Source organism: Patella vulgata, chromosome 2, assembly GCF_932274485.2.
Source record: "Patella vulgata chromosome 2, xgPatVulg1.2, whole genome shotgun sequence".
Classification (NCBI taxonomy): domain Eukaryota; kingdom Metazoa; phylum Mollusca; class Gastropoda; family Patellidae; genus Patella; species Patella vulgata.
This window is the reverse complement of record NC_065880.2, coordinates 66,120,366-66,143,706: the sequence shown is the minus strand read 5'-3', so window position 1 is coordinate 66,143,706 and position 23,341 is coordinate 66,120,366. Positions and strand designations below refer to the sequence as shown.

The 23,341-nt window shown below is 36.1% G+C and overlaps 1 protein-coding gene across 2 annotated transcripts in view; it reads right to left on the bottom strand.

The window, feature by feature from the left end:
- LOC126811161 (spondin-1) overlaps positions 1-23,341 on the bottom strand; it is a 247,248-nt gene that overhangs the window by 50,514 nt on the left and 173,393 nt on the right. For both annotated transcript variants that reach the window (XM_050536685.2, XM_050536686.2), the window contains exon 11: positions 2,308-2,478. In XM_050536685.2, coding sequence (XP_050392642.1) covers positions 2,308-2,478 — 171 coding nt within the window. The remainder of the gene's footprint in view (positions 1-2,307; positions 2,479-23,341) is intronic.

The following is a 23,341-nucleotide window of genomic DNA, read 5'->3' as shown; positions in this document are numbered from 1 at the left end:
AATTTATAAGTGAGTATATACATAACTTAAGAATATCCACTGCCGTTAAGTACATATTAGCAAATATATATCTTTATTACATCAATTTAATTGTTTTTCTTTGATGTGCTTTATGATGAAACAATACGACGGGTAAGTACATAACACTTTATTATTTCAAAGAAAACATATGCATATTAAAACAAACACAATTATCAATTTATTAAAACAACAATTAAAACAACACTAGTTCGAGTAGTCCAGTACTAATGTCTTGCTCGAAAATACAGAATAACTGTTTGGTAAGATAAGATTAAGATTTCAGTGTTCAAGTCTTTACCATTTGTAACATAATTACTTATTTCCATGCAAACTGTGATCATTTTGCAATTGAACCTTATTTTACTTGCCAAAAGCCTCGAATAGTGAATCAATTGTAGCCGTGTTTAAGAATTATCACGGCTACAAATATTGCAGCTAGTGACACGTGTGAGTACAGATACATACAAATTAATCGTTGTTTTAACCGATTTTCTTAGATGTGCTTCATGCTGAAACAATGCCACGGGTAAGTACATAACACTTTATTATTTCAAAGAAAATGTATGCATATTAAAACAAACACAATTATCAATTTATTAAAACAACAATTAAAACAACACTTTATTATTGATTCGAGTAGTCATATTAATACAAACGCAATTATTAACTTATTAAAAAACAACACTTTATTATTGGTCCAAGTGGTCCTTTTGTATGGTCCGAGTAGTCTTTTTGTTTCGTCCGAGTGGTCTATTAGTTGATCCGAGTGATCATGCATTCGTACAAAAGAATGGAATCATTCAGAAAGTGTAGGCTACTGAAAATAACGGAGTGAAGGCGAGAATTACATGTAACACACTCGTGGACATTGTATAAATATATGACATGTGCATGTAATGTAAACGTATGTGTGTGTGTGAAATGGCTTTATTCAATATCCGCTTCCACCGAAATGAATTGGGTGACATTTAAAGTAGATGTATATTGTCACAGCAGAGATTTGTTGCCGAGTAACACAGAGTAAGAATATAGTTCCAATCTTTTGGCGCGTTTCTGACCACGTGACTTACCGTTAAGCACCCCGTGTAGTGATATACAGCACTGTGCTCTATGAATGATTGATTTAGATTAACTGAAGCTGCAAGTAATGTGTAATAGCTCATCGTATGACGTATATAATTTAAAGTTTGGATTTTATAGCAGCCAATAATTGATGGATTACATCTAAGTTATAGACGAAGATGTAATGATACGTTTTAAAAAATTGTAAGTTGTTCATTGTTGCATACATTTTGGCCGACGTTATATAAATTTACCGATACAGAATGCCGGTAAATGTTTTCCCGAGATTACCTAACTCATTTTGTTGTTGTTCAAACCAGCCTGTACATCATACATGTACATGTTTTCGCAGCAGCATTACTGTATTACAACTCTTTCAATTAATTATAGACAATATTATTTCGACCCTAGCTTCTCGCGAATTCCTTGCGGGAAGCATGGCAAAACACGATGTAACGTATCTAGGGAAATTCAACGGCTAGTCTAATAAATGAACGCCCTAGATAATTGAACGGGAAGTCTATTTTTAAACGCATCTAGGGAAATTCAACGGCTCGTCCAATAAATAAACGCCATAGTTAAGTGCACGGGTAGTCCATTTTTAAACGCATCTTGGAGAAACTAAAGCCGGTGACATTAATCTAAACCATAGTACTAATTAAACCATTTTTGTTATTCTTCAACGATTTTTATCAATTATCGAACAGGGTTTTGAAATTAAACTTTATGAATAGTAACCAACGCTAAAAACCCCATATTAAACGATACCATATTTGTAGTGTTAAGTATTCATTGACATATTTTAATATTTTTGAAGTACTTTTCGTCGGTCTTGGAACTATTCATAAATAATGTTATTGCATAAAGATAGACACCATAGTACATTTATACATATTTACATAGTAACACTGTTGTAAATGGGTACAATTTAGGAACAATGAATGGAAGATAATAAAGGGATAGATTAAGAAAATTAATTAAGTTAATGGCCAATTGTTACTTATTGACTATTAAGTCAAGGAACGTATTTTTTAATAAAATGGTTTTCCATTAATTTTCTTGTCATCAACTTTTTACATAAGAGAAAATTTTAAATTTGACTTGAAGGTGTTTTGCACATCTAAAGATATGTCTATTTACAATTAAGGGCCCATTTTCAATAATACAATCCCGTTGATGGTTTCATACATTTCCCAGATATAAAAATACTCAGAAGATACTCACCCATGTGTTCTTGGCAATATTCTACACATTCACCTTCTGATTCAAATTTATTTTCATTTCCACGACAACCACCGTATCTGAATGATTGACATTTTTCGACTGTCTTATTGTAATACCACCGTTCAAAATTTCCACGACATGGACCAACATCTGAGGGTTCTGTACAAATTGCTGGAACATTCAAAACAAATTTGAAATTATTTCTGTGGACCTCGAATTTAGAATAATGGCCACAAAGATCTCACAAGGTCGGTCAAGGAGTCAAGTGGAGTGGTTCGTGGCCTGTCCAACTTTGAGGACTTTCTTTGGGTCCTCCGGTTTCCTCCTACTGCTAAACACCCCTATGTGCAAGCAAATTAAAGAAATAAAATTGAGCCATATGTTAGTCCCGAAATGGCCTAGTTTGTGGCGAGTGGACCTTAATCTCTGTCTCTCTTTAGCGCACTTTCCGCCTATCAATATCTCTCTTTAGCCCTCCCACGCCCCCCTCTCTCTCTCTCTAGTCCCCTCTCTAGCTCTAGCTTTTTTATTCATACTATTCCGAAACCGTGGCAGGGTTTCCATGGTTACTATTGGCGGGGTTACCAGTGTTGGCTTCTTGGTGGGGTTTGCAAATTTATAACTTGGGTCGGTAGGTCGCTTACCAGGGTTGTACAGAGGTTTGACAACTGATTGTTTAGATTGAAGTGCTAGTTCCTTTTGTTGGATTGTAACATTGTTACTTATCATAACAATAAAGGGATAGCATATAGACAAGGGTGTTGAGGCAACACCCGTGACAGGGTTGTAAGGCTAAATATAAATCCAAAGTTGGAACACTCAGGGGAAGAGAATTGTATATTAACAAGCCAACAGTGAGGCTGATGTCCCCCGCCGAAATAGGAAAATAATTAGAGGACACATATAAATTTATCACAAATTATCTTTTACAAAGTATTGAACAATCAAACAGTATATCTTTACTTATAGTCTAACAATCAAAGTAGGAGAGTTATTGTTTTCCAAAGTCTCGACCAATCAAATTGCGTATCGCTATGCTTACCGAAAGCAGAAAATTCTCATTATCAAACTTAGTCAAGGTATTACTGTAATGAAACTATACACCAAGTTTCATCAATCTCACTTAATTAGAACTAAAGTTATCGTGTCCCAAAGCATCAACCAATCAAATTGCTTATCTCTGCTTACCCTAAGCGGAAAATGCTCATCTTCGAACTCCATCAAGGCATTGACCTAATCAACACATACACCAAGTTTGAACATTCTAGCTCAATTAGGAAGAGAGTTATCGTGCCCCAAAGTATCAACCAATCAAATTGCTGCTTACCCTGAGCAGAAAATGCTCATTATCAAACTTAGTCAAGGTATTACTGTAATGAAACTATACACCAAGTTTCATCAATCTCACTTAATTAGAACTAGAGTTATCGTGTCCCAAAGCATCAACCAATCAAATTGCTTATCTCTGCTTACCCTAAGCGGAAAATGCTCATCTTCGAACTCCATCAAGGCATTGACCTAATCAACACATACACCAAGTTTGAACATTCTAGCTCAATTAGGAAGAGAGTTATCGTGCCCCAAAGTATCAACCAATCAAATTGCTTATCTCTGCTTACCCTAAGCGGAAAATGCTCATCTTCGAACTCCATCAAGGCATTGACCTAATAAACACATACACCAAGTTTGAACATTCTAGCTCAATTAAAAGTTATCGTGTCCCAAAGCATCAACCAATCAAATTGCTTATCTCTGCTTACCCTAAGCGGAAAATGCTCATCTTCGAACTCCATCAAGGCATTGACCTAATCAACACATACACCAAGTTTGAACATTCTAGCCCAATTAGGAAGAGAGTTATCGTGTCCCAAAGCATCAACCAATCAAATTGCTTATCTCTGCTTACCCTAAGCGGAAAATGCTCATCTTCGAACTCCATCAAGGCATTGACCTAATAAACACATACACCAAGTTTGAACATTCTAGCTCAATTAGGAAGAGAGTTATTGTGTCCCAAAAAGTGTGACGGACAGACAGACGGACGGACAGACAGACGGACAGACAGACGGACGAACCCATTTTAATAGTCCCCTGCTTTCTTCGAAAGGCGGGGGACAAAAATAACCAGTGGTTGCAGGCAAGATACGCCCACATTTTGAAAGAGATGGATAGAGAACAATCCAGGAAGTTATGGTCTGAGACGTGCGAATATCGAAAGGGACTCAGACTTTTGAGATATAAAGATATATTTTAAGTTTCATCAAAATTGGACAAAAATTGTGACCTCTAGAGGGTCCACAATCTTCGCATTCAATTTGCATACAATGAGCGGCCATTTTGTCGGGAAGTTTCATTTTGATTTTCCCAAAATTCAAACTCAACCCTCGCTATGGTGTAATGGCGATATATTTAAACGTTTTTTAAAATCAGAAAAAAATTGTGACCTCTGGAGGATCCACAAGCTAAAAATGTGATTTTTTCGTACAATTAGGGGCCATAATCCAGAAAGTTATGGTCTGATGTGTGCAAATATCCAAAGGAACTGAGATCTTTCGGGTATAAACATTTTTTTTAAGTTTCATCAAAATAGGAAAAAAAATGTGACCTCTAGTAGGTCCACACCCTTCGTATTACATACTTTTCCACTATTTGCTTTCAAGGAGCTGCCATTTTGTCAAGCAGTTTCGGTCTGATTTTTACAAAATTTGAATTGAACTATACCAGGGTGTTGGTCCACTCTTTCTATGGAGTCAAATCCCACGTACTAATAAAAGCGGACGACATGTTTACATATAAAAAATATAGGTTGACAGGCAACGAAACATATGCCCACAGCATCTAAATCGTCCGGGCAGTCAACAAGAGTTGTCAGATATTTTTAATTTTCGGTAATGAAACATTTATAATATACTAAAATCTGATTATAACTTTGGCCTCTTAAGCGTCCACAAGATTTCTCGAAGTGATCAAGGGCCATAACTCTGTGTATAAATTTAAAGTCAATCGGATATTAACTTTAGCCTCTAGAGCGTCCACAAGATTTTTCAAAGTGATCAAGGGCCATAACTCTGGCAGTAATTATCGAAAATCGCTGAAAATGAATAGGCTTCTTCACCTCATGACCTTAAACACTGTGTATAAATTTAAAGTCAATCAGATATTAACTTTGGCCTCAAGATGTTTTGAATTGATCAAGGGCCATAACTCTGGCAGTAATTATTGAAAATCGCTGAAAATGAATAGACTTCTTCGTCTCATGACCTTAAACACTGTGTATAAATTTAAAGTCAATCAGATATTAACTTTAGCCTCTAGAGCGTCCACAAGATTTTTTGGAGTGATCAAGGGCCATAACTCTGGCAGTAATTATTTTTGAAATCGCTGAAAATCAATAGGCTTCTTCGTCTCCTGACCTTAAACACTGTGTATAAATTTAAAGTCAATCGGATATTAACTTTGGCCTCTAGAGCGCCCACAAGATTTTTTGAAGTGATCAAGGGCCATAACTCTGGCAGTAATTATCGGAAATCACTGAAAATCAATAGGCTTCTTCATCTCATGACCTTCAACACTGTGTGTAAATTTAAAGTCAATCGGATATTAACTTTAGCCTCTAGAGCGTCCACAAGATTTTTTGAAGTGATCAAGGGCCATAACTCTGGCAGTAATTATCGGAAATCGCTGAAAATCAAAAGGCATCTTCGCCTCATGACCTTAAAAACTAAAACAAGGGAAATAACTCTGGAAGTTATCTACAGAAATTGTTGAAATTCGACAGTCTTTTTCGTTTTACTAATTCAAATAATGCATGTAAATTTCATACAGATCAGATGATAACTTTTGTTGTTTGAACGTTCACGGCGTAAATTAACTGAAATTCAATAGGCTTCTTCGTTTTACTAATCTAAATAATGCATATAAATTTCATACAGATCGGATAATAACTTTTGTCGTTAGAGCATTCACAAGGTACAACAAAGTGAAACAAGGGCCATAACTCATAGCGTAATCAACAGAAATTGCGGAAATTCAATAGGCTTCTTCGTTGCACTAATTTAAATGATGCATATAAATTTCATATAGATCGGTTGATAACTTTTGTCGTTAGAGCGTTCACAAGGTACAACAAAGTGAAACAAGGGCCATAACTCACGGCGTAATTAATGGAAATTGCTGAAATTCAATAGGCTTCTTCGTTTCACGAATTTAAATGATGCATATCAATTTCAAAGAGATCGGATGATAACTCTTGTCATTAGAGCATTCACAAGATTCAACAAAGTGAAACAAGCGCCATAACTCTAGATGTAATTAACGGAAATTGCTGAAATTCAATAGGCTTCTTTGTTTTATTAATTTAAATGATGCATATAATTTTCATACAGATCGGCAATATACGACCACATTTCCATGTGGGCGTATAAAAAGGAAATGAAATGAAATGAAATGTTGTTTAATGGCACGTCAGCTCCAACCGGGCTATATTGCGACAAACATATGGTGAATCTAACGAGACAAATTAAAATGATATCACATAAATGAATTTATATATGTAAATAAAAACAAATATCACAGAAAATAAAATTAAAAATAAATATAACAAATCTTTTACATATATAAATATTTAAAAACAAGATTTATGATTAAATTTATACAATTAAAATTTAGAATAAAAGTTTGTCTCTTTTAAAAATGTTAGCACTTTATCATATAGCTCCGGTTAAGCAAATAGCTGAGTACTACAAAACTTGAGATGTGTGCACTCAATCAAGATGTGTTTTACTGTCAAAGGGACATGACAGTGAATACATTCTGGTTGAGGCTCTCGCTTCAAAATGAAAATATGAGTTAAAAAGGTATGACCAATGCAAGAGCAACACAAAACAACCTCATCCCTCCTGTTGGTTCTATAGGAGTTGGGCCAGTCACCTAAGAAAGGCTTAATGTGATGAAGTTTGTTTGTGTCTGCAAGATCCCAAGACCGTTGCCAGCGGTCATATATAAATAATTTAATGGACGATTTAAAATCGGTGAAAGTTAAAAGAAATGGTGATATGGGAAGATCTAAAGCAGACTTGGCAGCTAAGTCTGCTTGATCATTCCCTTTAATATCAACATGACTGGGGAGCCAGCAAAGGACGGTGTCCTTGCTGTTAAACTCGTGTGATAGAAGCAGACGATACATGTCTGCTACTAAAGGGTGTACAAGCTGCTTATTGTTTATTGCCTGTAAAGAGGACAAAGAATCAGTAAATATAAAATGTTTTAAGGATGAAGAGGATTTGATATACTCCAAAGCCTGAAAAATAGCCTGGAGTTCAGCAGTAAATATGGAAGCAGCAGGAGGAAGACGAACAGAAATGGTCTCGAATGGCGTGACAGTAGCCGAAGCTACCAGATTGCCATCTTTGGAACCATCTGTATAAATTGGAGCATAATCACCATATTTAGACCTTAACTCTCTGAAGAGAGACTGAAACACTGTGGAACTAGTATTTTTCTTTTTGTTTTTTGTAAGATTGAGATCAATCTTGGGAGGAGATATATACCACGGTGGTGTCTGAAAGAAAGGGGTATTCACAATACTGTCTTGACTGATACCAGTTTGAGACAAAAGGGGTTGAATGCGAATACCGAACGATAGAATAACATTAGTCTTCAGTAAATATAGATGTTCATGATAGGGTCTAAATATGATGGGAGAGATGCAATTTTTGTAGCATATTGCAGTGCACGTTTATCACGACTTTCGTGCAATGAGAGCTTGTGCGCCTCGACGTATAAACTCTGCACTGGAGATGTACAGAATGCTCCTAGATTGATTCTAAGTCCTTGGATGTGTATGGTGTCGAGCTCTTTGAGATAAGACTCGCGGGCAGACCCATACACAATACACCCATAATCGAGTTTAGATCTTATTATTGCTCGATATAATCGGAGCAAGACCTTACGGTCTGCTCCCCAGTCAGTGTTTGATAAGACTCTCAATATGTTGAGGGCTTTCAGACATTTCTTCTTGAGTGTTTTTATGTGAGGAATAAAAGATAATTTCTTATCGAATATCAAACCAAAGAATTTCGTTTCATCTACAACTGGAATGGGACTTCCATCCAGTGTTAGCTCCGGATGAGGATGTAAACCTCTTCATTGACAAAAGTGCATACAAACAGTCTTGGATTTCGAAAATCAAAATCCATTGTTTGTCAGTTGCCCATCGTTGAATAGAATTCAAACAAAGCTGCAACTCACGTTCGATTGTCTGCATGCTTGTCAATCCGTAACACATCTGAAAGTCATCAACATAAAGAGAGCCATCGACCCTGTGTTTAAGGCACATCGGTATCGTATTTATTTTGATAGAAAAAAGTGTGGGAGACAATATACTTCCTTGGGTCAGAGAATATTGATCCCAAACGTATCTTAAACGACCTATCTTCTAAGAAGTTTTTAATGAAGATAGGTAAGCGACCCCGCAGACCGAGGTTATCCGCATTGGAGGTCTGTAATGAGGTTGTTGGACTCTAGGTACCAAACAAGCCTTCGATTGATCAATCTCTCCATGGTTTTGGAAATACAGCTAGTTAAAGCGATCGGACGATAATTTGTAGGATTTGTAGGATCTTTACCTGGTTTAGGGATGGGAATTATTATGGCTTCATGCCACGGAGGAGGGAAATTCCCATCAACCCAAATCCGGTTATAAAGATCTAGTAGTATTAAGAGGGTAGAAAAGGGTAAATGTTTTAAAATCTGGTAGTGAATTGCATCTGGACCAGTTGCAGAATCACAGAGTTCAGCAATAGAAAACTTTTCATTATAACATTCATCATTACAGGACTTAAAATTAAGTCGCCTTTTCTCCTACTGATGTTTAATGACCTGAAAGGCATCAGAGGAGAAATTGGATGATGAATTGAATGAGAAAGTACTGGCCAGAGAATTAGCAATATCAAGAAATGTTGTTAGGGTGGAATTATCAACATTTAGATGGTTAACTGATAATGCACTACTTTTACCATTAATTCTACAAATCCTATCCCATACCGATTTGGAAGTGGTACTGGAATTTATCCTTGAGACATAACCTTGCCATGAAGACTTCTTTGCTTGACGTATGGTTCTACCGGCCTTCGCCTGGACCATTTGGTATGCTGTAATATTCTCCATGGAAGGGTGATTCTCAAGGAGTCTTAATATACGATCACGCTCTTTAAGAGCGGATTTGCAATCTGTATTATACCATGGTTTATTGAAACGTTTGGGCTTAGCCGTGGTCTTTGGAATCGCCTGCTCAGCTACATCTTGAAGAATTGAAGTGAATAAGGCCATGGGCTCATCTGCATCTTCTAACTCTTTTGCATCAAAAGAGAAGAGACACAAAGATTCAAAAAGAGCCCTATCAGCCTTATGCAACTTCACCTCTGCGGCCTTTCAACCGGAGAGGGTCCATTATTATCTATCAAGATCGGAAAGTGGTCACTGCCACACAGATCGTCATTCACTCTCCATGTAAAATCCTGAAACAAGGACCAGAGAGAAAATAGTTGGATCAAGGGAAGAAAAAGAAACTGTGGCAGGATGTAGATAAGTAGGCGAGTCATCATTTAATAAACACAAATTATTAATGTATATTTGTTTACCTCTGTTATTATCATCTGGACTACCCCAGAGTGAATGATGACCATTGAAATCTCCCGTAATTATACACGGGAGGGGAAGTTGTGCAACAAGGTCATCAAGATCTCTGGGGTTCAGATGTAAACTAGGTGGTAAATATACGGAGCAGAGTGTGATAGGAATATGTAGAGTCACCCTCACTGCAACTGCCTGTAAAGGCGAGTTGAGGGCGACTTTACTCTGCGGATTATTTCCATTAAGGAAAATGGAAACACAACCGTGTGCTCTACCATCGTCGTTAGGAAAATGATGGTAGGCAACAAAATGTCTGAGTGTTAAGACATCTGAATTCTTTAAAAATGTTTCTTGTAAACAAATAGCTAAGGGATTACATTTTTGAATTAAGATTTGAACTTCATTAAAATTTGGTTTAAGACCACGACAATTCCAGTGTATAATGGAATTTGCCATTTTCAGGGAGGTTTAACAGGACTTCTTTGATGTTGTTTGGGGTCATGTACTTAAACAACAACATCCATAAGATTGTCCTATATGCCGAACCTGTTAAAGGTTCCGACAGGATCCTCGTCACCCTTCCTACTACGGAAGGTATGCAATTTTGAACCTCTAGGAACGCCATTATCAGAACGTTCCTTGATTTTATCGGTTCTGGGTGGATTTCCACCAACTGGCTGAGGAGTGGGGGGCAAAATCTCCTCAATCTCAGACTCCCCAGACTTATTAACAGTCTGGGTGTTGAGAGAAACTATTATGGGCTTTGGAGGAATGGTGGGTTTCGGTTTTGACCAGGATTCCGTCGCAGCTGGAAATTCAGCAGGTGTTTGACAAGCAATGGAAGTGGTCTTCGGCTTGACTGCATTTGCAAAAGACATTGCAAATGTTGGGGTTGCAGCCTCAACCAACTTCCTTGCTTCAGGGTAAGGTATGTTTTTTTCCGTTTTTACCTGCTGAACTTGTTTTTCTTTCTTCCATATTGGGCACTCTCTAGAATAAGCATAATGAGGCCCTTTGCAGTTAATACAGTGGTGGTCGAGTTGACAAGATGTACTTTCGTGACCATCTTGTCCACATCGAGCACACACTGATTTCCCCTTACACACGTTTTTACTGTGTCCAAAGCGTTGACAATGAAAGCAACACAATGGATTTGGGATGCAAGGGGTAACTGGTATGGCAAGAAAACCAGCTTTGATCATCCTAGGTAGATCTGGTTTATCAAAGGTCAGAATATAGGTGTTTGTTTGAATAATAATACCATTACGTCTGATAGAAATACGTTTGACGTAGGTAACACCCTGTGAGGCGAGATTTTCACCTGCCTTCTAAATCCTGAGACTGTATAACACCTCTTGAAGAATTAAGAGAGTTATGCGGTGCTACTTTGATAGGAATGTTGGCTAAAGTTTTTGATTTTAATAATGACGTAGCATGTGTTCTTTAGCACATTCCACTAACAAAGTACCATTTCTCATTTTCTTGATGGTTTTGGGCTCGCCAGCTAAGCCAGCAAGATCTTTAGCGATCAAAAAAGGAGATGTTTTACTAAGATTTATATCGTTAGTACTTTGTATGACCAGAAATCTAGGCCAGGTTCAGGAAGTTTTTATTGGTAATGGTTCTAAATCCTCGGTTGACATATTTAATTGATTGAAAAGATTCATCCCTGCCTGCTCTCCAACCACCAAAGGGTTGCAATATCCATGCAGGTTACTGCGCGGATATCCAGTGCACACGCCCTACGAGGACAGACAGGAATGTACCTAGACAAAGTACCTAGTTGAGCCAAGCCGCTGCTTTCGAGTAGACATGTAGGACACAAAAGTAGAACTGCAATAAATATATTACAGAATAGTGGGAAAGATGCACCTACTCGTCAGCTAAACACGACCAAAGCCAATTGATCAGAGTGGGTCACTCCGACCTCCCGTCTAGGTGAATTGTGGGCCGAAGCAATGTGTTGCAGAGAAAGGGCTCGCAAGCCAAATCCCCACTTAATTACCAGGATTCCACTCTCCACCAACACAGGCCGCAACGCACGGCAAACATGTTGCCCCATTACAGGGATCCTTTTAGTCGTCCTTTTACGACATGCAGGACATATGAAGGGTATATTCTTATCACCCCCTACACCCCAAGGGGGTTTCGGCCAATGAAATCAACCAGTATATGAAGGTTAATATCATTTTTGAAATCAATTTTCCATTGTACAAGTGAGTTTATTTGTATTATAGACAAATTCAATGAAAATTCAGTTTTACAGGATTGATTCCATCTATACATATTTGGACTATATATATTCACAGAAATGTAATCACGGCATAAGCCTCATCAAAATGCATAGATTGTAAAATTTGTTGTGGCCAGAAGGGATCGTGCATTGATTCTAGTGATGGTCTGACAGGGCACCTATCGGTTTTACCGATATCAGATATTAACAGCGAAATATATCGGCCGATACAGATACAATTACCGATAGTGGTGGATATAAAACTATTACACATTAAAATGTCATAATAATCTATGTAGATATTTGTCATTGTTAGTTCGGAAATGCATGGTACTATTTTATCAAACACACCAATGTGGTGTTTCTGAAGTAATAATTGTGTCATGCTTCCTATGGAAGCAAAAATACACATCATCTATTATGAACTTAATTATTTGCTGTATCATTAACTAATAAAGTCAAGATTATCATATTTTAAGTGTTGATTATGATATAATTCCCTAAAGTGATCGGCATGGACGGCACCTGCATGTCTATTAATAAAGTATGATCTATATTATGAGTTATTATTTGTTAATACAAATTATGTAAAAAATTTAAAGTAGCCTAGCATAACAATACAAATCACTAAATTATTTCAAAATTTTTATCATCCTTCATTCCAATCATCACGCGTAAACCCAGGGGTCAAAATTCGTGAAATTGGACTGAAGGCATTTTTTTCAAAAAATACCACAGTAATTCCTTCGTCACTACGGCAGTTTTTATTTGCACTAAGGCAAAACTTTTAATTTACTTTCGTCACTACGACATTTTTTTAAACTGGGAAACTTTGACATATATATCGATATTATTACAGAATTTGTCCAGAATTAGGTCACCACAACACCCTTAAATTTACGTACACCGCAGTCCATATGAATATCGTAATATGAATCCGTTTTATTTCTTCGAAATCAGAAGACTCAAAAATTGTTGCAAGTCCGCGAATCTGCTTTGGCTCAGCGACACGAAGATTCGTGCAATTCTATAATCCGTATCCACGTGAATTCCACCAAATATAAGTATCGTGGTACACCTTCGCCGTTGAATTCTGATTCTAAAATATCTGTAATAATACCGTAAATTGATTCTCAAAACACGACTTCACACCTGTGCATGGCATTATAATATTACATGCACATTGTGCGGCGGACATGTAACGCCCTCTGGATTTTTTTTCTTCTCACAACCCGTCTATATTTACGCTAACAATTATATTATATGCAATATTTTCGCGACCTAATTTTTTTATTTGGTCATATTTTCCAGTAAATTATTCATAGCCTCAATATCTGGAAATTGTTTTGAACTTCTTAAATGATTAAATACACTAGACAACGAGTCATGTGTATTTCCATTCTAGCCACCAGCATGTGATGTTACGGTAGAATTAGTTCAGATAGAAAAATACAGTCACGAGAACTCAGGAAAGAAACAAAATCATAAATTCCTACTTTCGATTATGCCGTGAATTACCCACGTATACAACGGTGATTTTATTGTCAACATCGGCAAATTGCCGTCGTGATATTCTTAAATAAATTACCACAGCTAAATATGCCGTAGTTATTATTTATTTTCTACGGCAATTTCGCTAAATACTACGGCAATTGCCGCGGGTGCCGTCGTGAATTTTGACCCCTGAAACCATGTGATATTTTCCAGTCTTTTCCAAAAGTTCTACTCAGAATGATAGTGGCAGACATTACCAGTAGTGAACTAAGCCAAATGTACACGCAAGTCTTGCGACGCTTCATACCAGCACGGTATGCAATGATGAGCCATTGTTGACATCTTCTTTAGTTTTATTATTGTGAATTGTGATAGAGAAATAACTATTGTGAGGACCAATGTTTATTTCATAGTTAATAAATTTGTTACAACTTATTTGAAACAATTTAAATAAAAAATTCAATAGCCTAATTAGGTATTAATCTAGTTTGTGATCTTGTAATATCAGCACACATTGAAAACGGGTGGAAGTTTTATTGGGTGGACTGTCATAAGTTAATGTCTGTCTGCACATGCGCAGAAATGTTATTCTCAAAAATCACATTGAGAGACCCAAACTCTCAAACAGTGTGTGAATAAGGATTTAAACAAGAGCATCGCTAACACTGCAATATATGTCCACATTCCTGCTTTGATTGATATGGTACTTTTTAAAATGAGGAGTATGAAATATGAAATGGCTGTAATATGACAAGAGGCAAAGAAGGATAGGCGTTTGTTTTGCCAAATTTACAGACAAAATATTAACAAAAAAGTGGGTGTGACTGTGTGACACTACCCCAATTGGCCAGGGCATGCACCAAAATAAATAGTCGCTATCTTTACGGTATAAGGAATAAATATGCAAAGTTCCAAGATGATCCATTCAGAATTGCAGTCTGTAGACGATAAATGCAAAAATTGGGCGTGGCTCTGCCCCTGGGGGTTGGATATGGAACAATATAAATAGTTACCACCCTGATATTGAAATGATTGATATGCTGACGGTAGTAGATAATGAATTAAGTCTAGGGGTCAATGAGTTAATTAGATTACATGGGTGTGAAGTACTTAATTAGGGGTTATCCAAACCGTTGATTAATTGGTACCCCCCTCTTTCCTTTGAATCACAGCATGCAATGTTCTGGGTCGACTTGGATGGTTATATTCAATTCTTTCATTCACAAATTTTTCGGGACTTATGGTTTGAATACATGATGCACCTTAATTACTAGGTAGAATAAAGTGGTCATGAGTCATATCTTGTTGATTACAGAAATTATCAAAGAGCATTTTTAAGGATGGTTAGATGAAACTGGGTTTAAATGATTATGTTATGAGTGAATTGTTATTTTCGTCGAATGATTAATATACTTATAGTCAGTTGTTATATTTATCAAAGGTAAATAATGTTTGGTAAAATTTATTATGACCACATCCCAATAGTAGTACTATACTCAGTAGTGGCAGTTGTAATTTCGGTTGGACTGAATGTAGATGCTGCCTTCTCACACTCTAGTTTTGCTTTCTTTCTCACATCTTTTAACTGATTTTAAGAGCCTTATTTTGTCCAAAAAACATCTATAACACGTTGGGTGAAATCCAACACCACTGCCGACTGTATCTTCAATATAATATCCTTCGTAAACAATCCATTTGTTACTTGTATCAACAAATGCTGCAATGGACTGGTCTTTTCCATCCAATCAAAACCAGTCTATAGCTACCTCACGACACTTGTCCCACCTTGTCTTTGTAAAGGATTCTGCACCTTCCTTCTCACACTGTCTGAGTGAACAATACAAGTTAATTGAGCCTTTGTTGCCATTTCGTGTAGATTCTATAACTGCAATGTGTTCCTTGTGGAGCACGCCATTTTGTGTTTACCAACAACACACGCGAATATAGACAATAACATGATTGGTCGATTGTGGAAAAAACGATCACGTGACTCGTCGAACAATTTTGAATTCTGTCCAGTGACCTCGCGCACTATGAATTTTACTATCAAAAAATAATCCAGATTTCAAAGAAGAATATCATCGAAGAATTATTAAATTTTTGGGTGAACATTTCAACAAACGATTATCACTATATTAACTAAACACTGATCAAATTTCTTCTAGACCAGATCTGTAGGAACGAAAATAATTTTGCAACGACAATTTGTGCCCATGAAATGCGGCCTAATGCCCCTGACTGTAACTGTGACATGATATGAAACTGTTAAGAATTTTAGATACTGTTGGCAGCCGTTACTGACTGTAAGACCCATATCTACTTTTGTAACAATTATGCCTTATAAAAAGATAGGTTGCCAGGCAACGAAACATACGCCCACAGCAGCTATATATTCCGGGCAGTCAACAAGAGTTGTCACATATTTTTACTTTTTTCGGTAATGAAACATTTATAATACATTAAAATCTGATTAAGAGTAACAACTCATTAACTAATTATCAGAAAACCATTAGAATTTGTTTGGTTTTTATAAAGTATTAACTTTCACTTCTAGAGCGTCCACAAGACTTTTTGAAGTGATCAAGGGCCATAACTCCGACAGTAATAATCAAAAATCTCTGAAAATCAATAGGCTTCTTCGTCTCATGACCCTAAACACTGTGTATAAATTTAAAGTCAATCGGATATTAACTTTAGCCTATAGAGCGTCCACAAGCAATTGTGGACGACAGACCGACGGACGGGGGCGACAATATACGACCACATTTCAATGTGGGCATATAAAAACAAGTACCAAAAGTTATAGACGCCATGTATCTATTACTGATTGTAAGATAACACATGTATATCTTCCCATCAGAGACCACATGTATATGTTCCTGTACGACACCACCACATGTATGTGTTCCTGTAAGACACCACCACATATGTGTTCCTGTAAGACACAACCACATGTATATGTTCGTGTAATACCCCACCACATGTATATGTTCCTGTAAGACACCACATGTATATCTGTTACTGGCTTTGACACAAGGCATCTAATGTTTATCCTGCTGTTTGTAAGACCACCTGTGTATCTGTAACTGACGACTATACACGACGTGTATCTATTAATTAAGATGCCCTATGTATCCTTTACTGTACCATATTTATACATGTATGCTACTGACTTCAAGACACGGCATGTATCTATTGACAAGACTCCTTGAGTATCTGTTACTTGAAGACATGTGTATCTGTTACTGACAGCTATACACGATATGTATCTGATTTATGACGCACCTTGTATCTGTTACTGTAAGATACCTTGTATATGAGTTGCTAACTTTAAGACGCAGTATCCTTCTTTTACCAAAACCCAAAACATGTTTATGTTACTGAATGTAAGACACCCTGTGTATCTGTTATTGACCGCTATAGACGATGTGTATCTATTACTAGCAGCTATACACGAGGTGTACATGTATCTATTACTGATCAAAGATGTCCTGTGTATCTGTTACTGACAGCTATCTATACACAAGGTGTATCTATTACTGATCCTTGGTGTGTCTGTTATCTATTATTTATTAAAGATATCCCGTGTACCTGTTACTGACAGCTAACTATACACTGTAAACATATGACATAATATTACGTTTCATGCTATATATACCGTTCCCAAATTTTAGTGTACTATTCCAGAATATTAATACAGCCTTGATAAGGTCAAGGTCATCTTTTGGGGTTTTTAGAAAACACACGTATTATGTAGCCAGTTCAAGTGAATAAACAGTTGTTATCCTCCAACTAGCTTTATGGTATATTTGAACCTAAATAGATAATATACATGGTGTCAGAACTGGGCACAAGTTTACTGATGTAAGTAAATTTGTTGTTAAAAGCCTAAAAGTTCAGTTGAGAAGATTAAATTAGTGATTGCTGCAGTGGATGAAACTCTGAATTTTCTAACAAAGGACAAGATTCAAGATGGCTGCAACCATGGCACAAGCTGCATTCCTAGTGGCGTTTTTGTGAGTCGATTAGATTAGGTTTTGATTTGCTAGTACGATTTGGTATGATTTCGATTTGATTAGCTATGGTCCACAAATGTGAAATTTGATAATTATGATTTGGTAAGATGGCTGCCATCACGGACACCGATCAGAAAAAAAAAATTGTCTCTGCTAATTATTGATGACTTGTTAAAGACAAATGAAGGTTATCCACGCAAAAAAGGAAAAATGGTTGCCGTTAGAAACAATCTCCTATGTCCAACAAGTTCAAGTATTTTTTTGAAAACTGAAGTGACAAAACATGTAAAAAGTTTACTGAGAAAACCTAGGATCGAGGAATATATTGAAAAAACTGTAAATGAATAAAATTGCTTAGAGGTGATCTAACATTCTTGTGGACTATAAAGTTAACATTAAACACGTCAAATGCGTTTTAAAAAAACATTTTTTATGGAGAAAAACAACAATAAGCATTAAAAATTACTTACAACGTTGAACATTCCGCCATTTTGAAAAAGTCAAATCTAATCGCCTAAACACCTCCTGGGACGATTAGGTCAATTTACCTAATCAGTTGAGTTAAATCGTCTCATAAATGTAACAATTAGCATAATCAACTTGGTTCACAAATGCGTATAATAGCTAATCGGTCTAATCTAATCGGTTCACAAAAACGCCTTAGATAAAGGTCCGGCAATAGACTGGAATAAAGATGAGGGTTTATACCCCAAATACAAGTTATGGAAGCAGCAATGTGAAATACTGTTTACCGGCCCGATGAATAAGCTGGAAGAAGAAATTAAATGCAAGTATCTGTTAACTGGTGTGGAACCAGTTGGAGTTGGAGTTTGGGAGAAAATGACCAAAAGGTTTTGCAAAATTTTTGGAATCGTTTTGAAGAATTCGCCAAACCCCAATCTAACGATTTAATGGCGTCCTGGAAACTTCACAATTTTAAACAGGATAGTTTGTCCCTAGAAGAATGCATCGCCAAACTCAGAAACTTACTAAAAGAAGCTAACTACTCTGAAGAGCACAATGAACGGTTCTTGAGAGATTTTATGTTTTTTTCTTTCAAATCAGACCGTGTATGAAAGGAGTGTCTCAAAATTGGTAATGATTTAACTTTTGAAAAAGCTAAAAGACTGGCTAAAGCCGAAGAGTCAGCCAATGAACAGATGGCAATAATTGAAAACAGGACAATCAAAATGAATGACTCTGCCTCTGTTATGCCAATTAACAAGAAGAAAAGTTATAACAAACATAAACAATCAAAGTATGCTCCTGTACCGCAACAAAGGTTGCCACCAGCAAAGTTTAGTGGTAGTTTAAATAATCAGTGTGGTCGATGTGGAAACAAACCACACTCAAAACAGTTTTGTCCTGCAAGAAACTACAACTGTAGAATATGTGGCAAGCAAGGACATTTTGCTGATTATTGCAGAACAAACAAAAAAGAAGTGGCAGAAATAAATTATAAGGATAATGAAGAATATTGTCCAGTTTTCTTGGGTCCTATACAAGTGGAAGTCGATGATGATAAGGTATCTGCAGTTATAAGTCCTGTCCCATGTAAAGAAAAGGCCTTGTTAAAAGTTGATTTCGCAGACGCTAACAACTTATACAACGTTCAAGAACTGTCTAAAATAGATTTCGGTGCAGAAACAAATATCTTACCGAATAAACTTTATACCAAAATGCACCCAACCCAACAAAAGCTAAACCGTTCGAAGTTTAAACTTTTTGCATTTGGTGGAACAGAAATACAGAGCAAAGGTCTTTGTTCCATTTTGGTTAATGTACCCAGTGGAAAGTCAAAACTGTCAGATTTTGAAGTTGTAGAACAAGACGGTCCAGTTATCATCGGCAATGTTCTCGCTCAAGAGTTAGACCTAATTAAATTAAATTGGGAAGTCAAAGTTAGTGCCGTAGATGTTGAACAAGATAAAAACCAAGCCAAGCTGTTTGATGTTAATGGGTTCAAACATCCATTTCCTCTTACCAAAGAGTATTTACTGACCGAGTACAGCGATGTTTTTCAAGGTATCGGGTGTTTCCCAGGTGAACCTTATCATCTTTGTGTAAATAAGGAAATTATTCCTGTTCAACATGCACCAAGACAAGTTCCAGTACATGTGCAAAAACTTTATCAAGATGAACTGACTCGCTTAGAACATTTAGGTGTTTTGTGCCAAGTAAAGGACGAATTTACGAGTTGGATAAATTCGTCCGTAATCACCCCAAAACCAAATTATACAATTAGAATGTGTTTAGACCCCTGTGACCTCAATTCTGCTCTTATGCGGAACCCCTATTATGTTAGGACAATTTAAGATGTAATTCCTAAGTTAAGTGGGGCAAAATTTTTTAGTATCTTAGATAAAGATGCTAGTAACGGGTACTGGCAAGTACGACTTGATGAAGGAGGGTAGCAGACTGTGCACATTCAATACACCATGGGGCAAATATCGTTGGACACGATTACCGTATGGGTTAAGTGTTAGTGGAGACATATTTCAAGAAAAAATGGATCATATTTTTGGTAAACTAAACGGTTTAACCGGTATCGCAGACGATACTTTTGTATATGGTTTAAATGAATTAGATCATGATACTAATATTGTTAATATTTTAGATACTGCATGTAAAAATGATGTTAAGTTTTATCCTGAAAAGTTTCAGTTCAAAGTTAAGGAAGCATCATTCTTTGGTCACAAATGGACAGAGGAAGGATTAAAAGTCAATGATAAAAAAGTAAAATCAATCATAGATATGAAACCCCCAAATAATCTTGCAGAACTCCAGTCATTTTTAGGCATGATTAATTATCTACATAGATTTTCACCTGCCATTGCACAAGTTTCGGAACCTATAAGGCAGTTGCTCAAACACAATGTTCCTTTTGTGTGGCAACCGGATCATGAACAATCATTTAACAAACTAAAACAGATAATAACACATACACCTGTTTTAGCCTTTTACGATCCTAATAAACCTAACATAATTCAATCTGATGCTAGTCTGAAAGGCTTAGGTTGTGTGTTACTACAAGAGGGTAAACCAATATGTTATGGTAGTTATTCATTAAGTGATGCGGAAAAGCGTTATAGTAACATAGAAAGGAAACTTTTGGCTATTGCCTGGTCAGTAAAAAAGTTCCATCACTTTGTATATTTTAAACATGTAATTATAGATACAGATCATAAACCTTTGGAAAGTATTTGGAAGAACCCTATTTCGAATGCATCTCAGAGATTGCAAAGGCTATTGTTGCAAATTGCACGGTATGATGTGGTAATTCGCTATATTAAGGACAAAGATAATGTCATAGCCGATGCATTGTCACGTGTCAGTGCTATGGACATGCCTACTGTTGATGATGAAATGCAAGTGATCAATGTTGATTTAGTCACTGAATATTTACCAACAAGCCCTGCAAAGCTAGAAGAAATTAGGCAATTGACAAATGATAATCCTGTACTAGCTCAACTCAAAGCTATGATTTATGAAGGTTAGCCTAAATTTATTAATAAATGTCCCTCTGACTTAAAAGACTTTTGGACATATCGAGAAAGCTTATCGGTTGAAAACGGTATTATACTGAAAGGGTATAGAATAATTGTACCTCCAAAATTACGCAATCAAATGCTCGATACTATCCATCAGGGTTATTTAGGTACAGCGAAATGTCTATTAAAGGCTAAAGAATGTATTTTCTGGCCTGGTATCTCAAATGATATAAAATCATTATGCAAAAATTGCTCCATATGTATTCAATTTAGTAAGCAACAATCTAAAGAGTGATCAGTGGGGAATAGAGCATATTACTAGTTCACCTTTATATCCTCAATCAAATGGGTTTATTGAAAGAATGGTTCAGACTATAAAAGCTATACTGAAAAAATCAGAAACGGCTAATGAAGATGTATATCTTGCACTGTTAAGTTACAGAACCACCCCTATTAATAATAAACTCCCTGCTCCTTGTGTATTATTAAATAATCGCAATTATAGAACTCTTGTCCCTTCTATAGGTAGACTTCAAAGAAACAAAACTAATGATGATTATATAGATCATTTACATGAAAGGCAAAACATACAAAAATATCAGTATGATAAAAGAAACACTAATAATGATAAATGTGAATTAAGTCCAAATTAGAAAGTTGTTGTATTTGATCAGAATTCCAAAACTTGGAACCCAGCTGTAATAAATGATAAAGCTGACACTCCCAGATCTTATATTGTATCTAATGATAATGGCTCAAAATTCCATCGAAACAGATCATTTATAAAACCTGTTCAAAACGATTCGACTAAAACCAGATCCGGTCGCATTGTAAAGCCAAATAACAAACACGATGTGTAACTTATTCCGTCATATTTAGTTTGTCTAGTCAGCTTTGTTATTTAATCCGTCCAAGTAGTATTACAATAGTTTTAATAAGCATTTTAGAAAATGTTTTATATTTAGTTCTAGTAGTTATAAAGTATATCATAAAAGGGGAGATGTAAACATATGACATAATATTACGTTTCATGCTATATGTACCGTTCCCAAATTTTAGTGTACTATTCCAGAATATTAATACAGCCTTGATAAGGTCAAGGTCATCTTTTGGGGTTTTTAGAAAACATGTGTATTATGTAGCCAGTTCAAGTGAATAAACAGTTGTTATCCTCCAACTAGCTTTATGGTATATTCGAACCTAAATAGATAATATACATACACAATGTGAATAAATTACTGATTAAGATTCCCGGTGCATCTGTTACTGTAATAGGCCGTGCAACTGTTACTGACTGTAGAACATAGCGTGTATATGTATTGATAAGACACCCTGTTAGCCTGTTACACTTTGTTTATTTGTTACTGACCATAGGACACAGCATGCACCTGTTACTACTGATTGTAAGATTGTAACTGAGTTATGATTGTAAGACACCCTGTGTACTTGTATCCATTACTATCCGTACAACCCAACATGTATGTGCATCTGCTACTGACTGTAGCTGTCACATGACATTTAACTGTTACGAATTCTAAGATACTGTTGGCAGCCGTTGCTGACCTTAAGAAATGCAAGTGTTGCTGACTGCAATACACGACATGTATACGTTGCTCCGTTATCTCTTACTGACTGACGCATCTATTACTAAGACCAACATCATGTCCGTGATATGTATTGTAAAACAACACATGTACCTGTTACTGTAAGACAACTAGGGAGGGGCCATTACATTGCCAATGTAATTAATTACATTACCATTACTGTTTAAATGTAATCATAACAATGACTTTCTCATTTGTAGAAATGTAATTAATTACCATTACCCATTACATTGAAAGTAATTAATTACCATTACCAATCAAACTCAAAATAATCCTTGATTCACTTAATAGATATTTGTCTATGAATTGTTGTTTCTAGCAATTATTACATCAAGGCAAATTTTATTTTGACGGGCAGTGGTGACAAAAACTGACATTTTCACTGTATGACTTGAAAAATGAATCAAAAGTATAGTTAATTAACTGTATTTTCTTTTAAGTATTTTTTTTTTAAATTTTGAATCAATCCAAATAGTTTGTCTATAAATATTGTATGATAACTTATACAGCATGACTCAAAACCAAAATATATATTAGTTTTAAGTAACCATAAAATGATGTGAT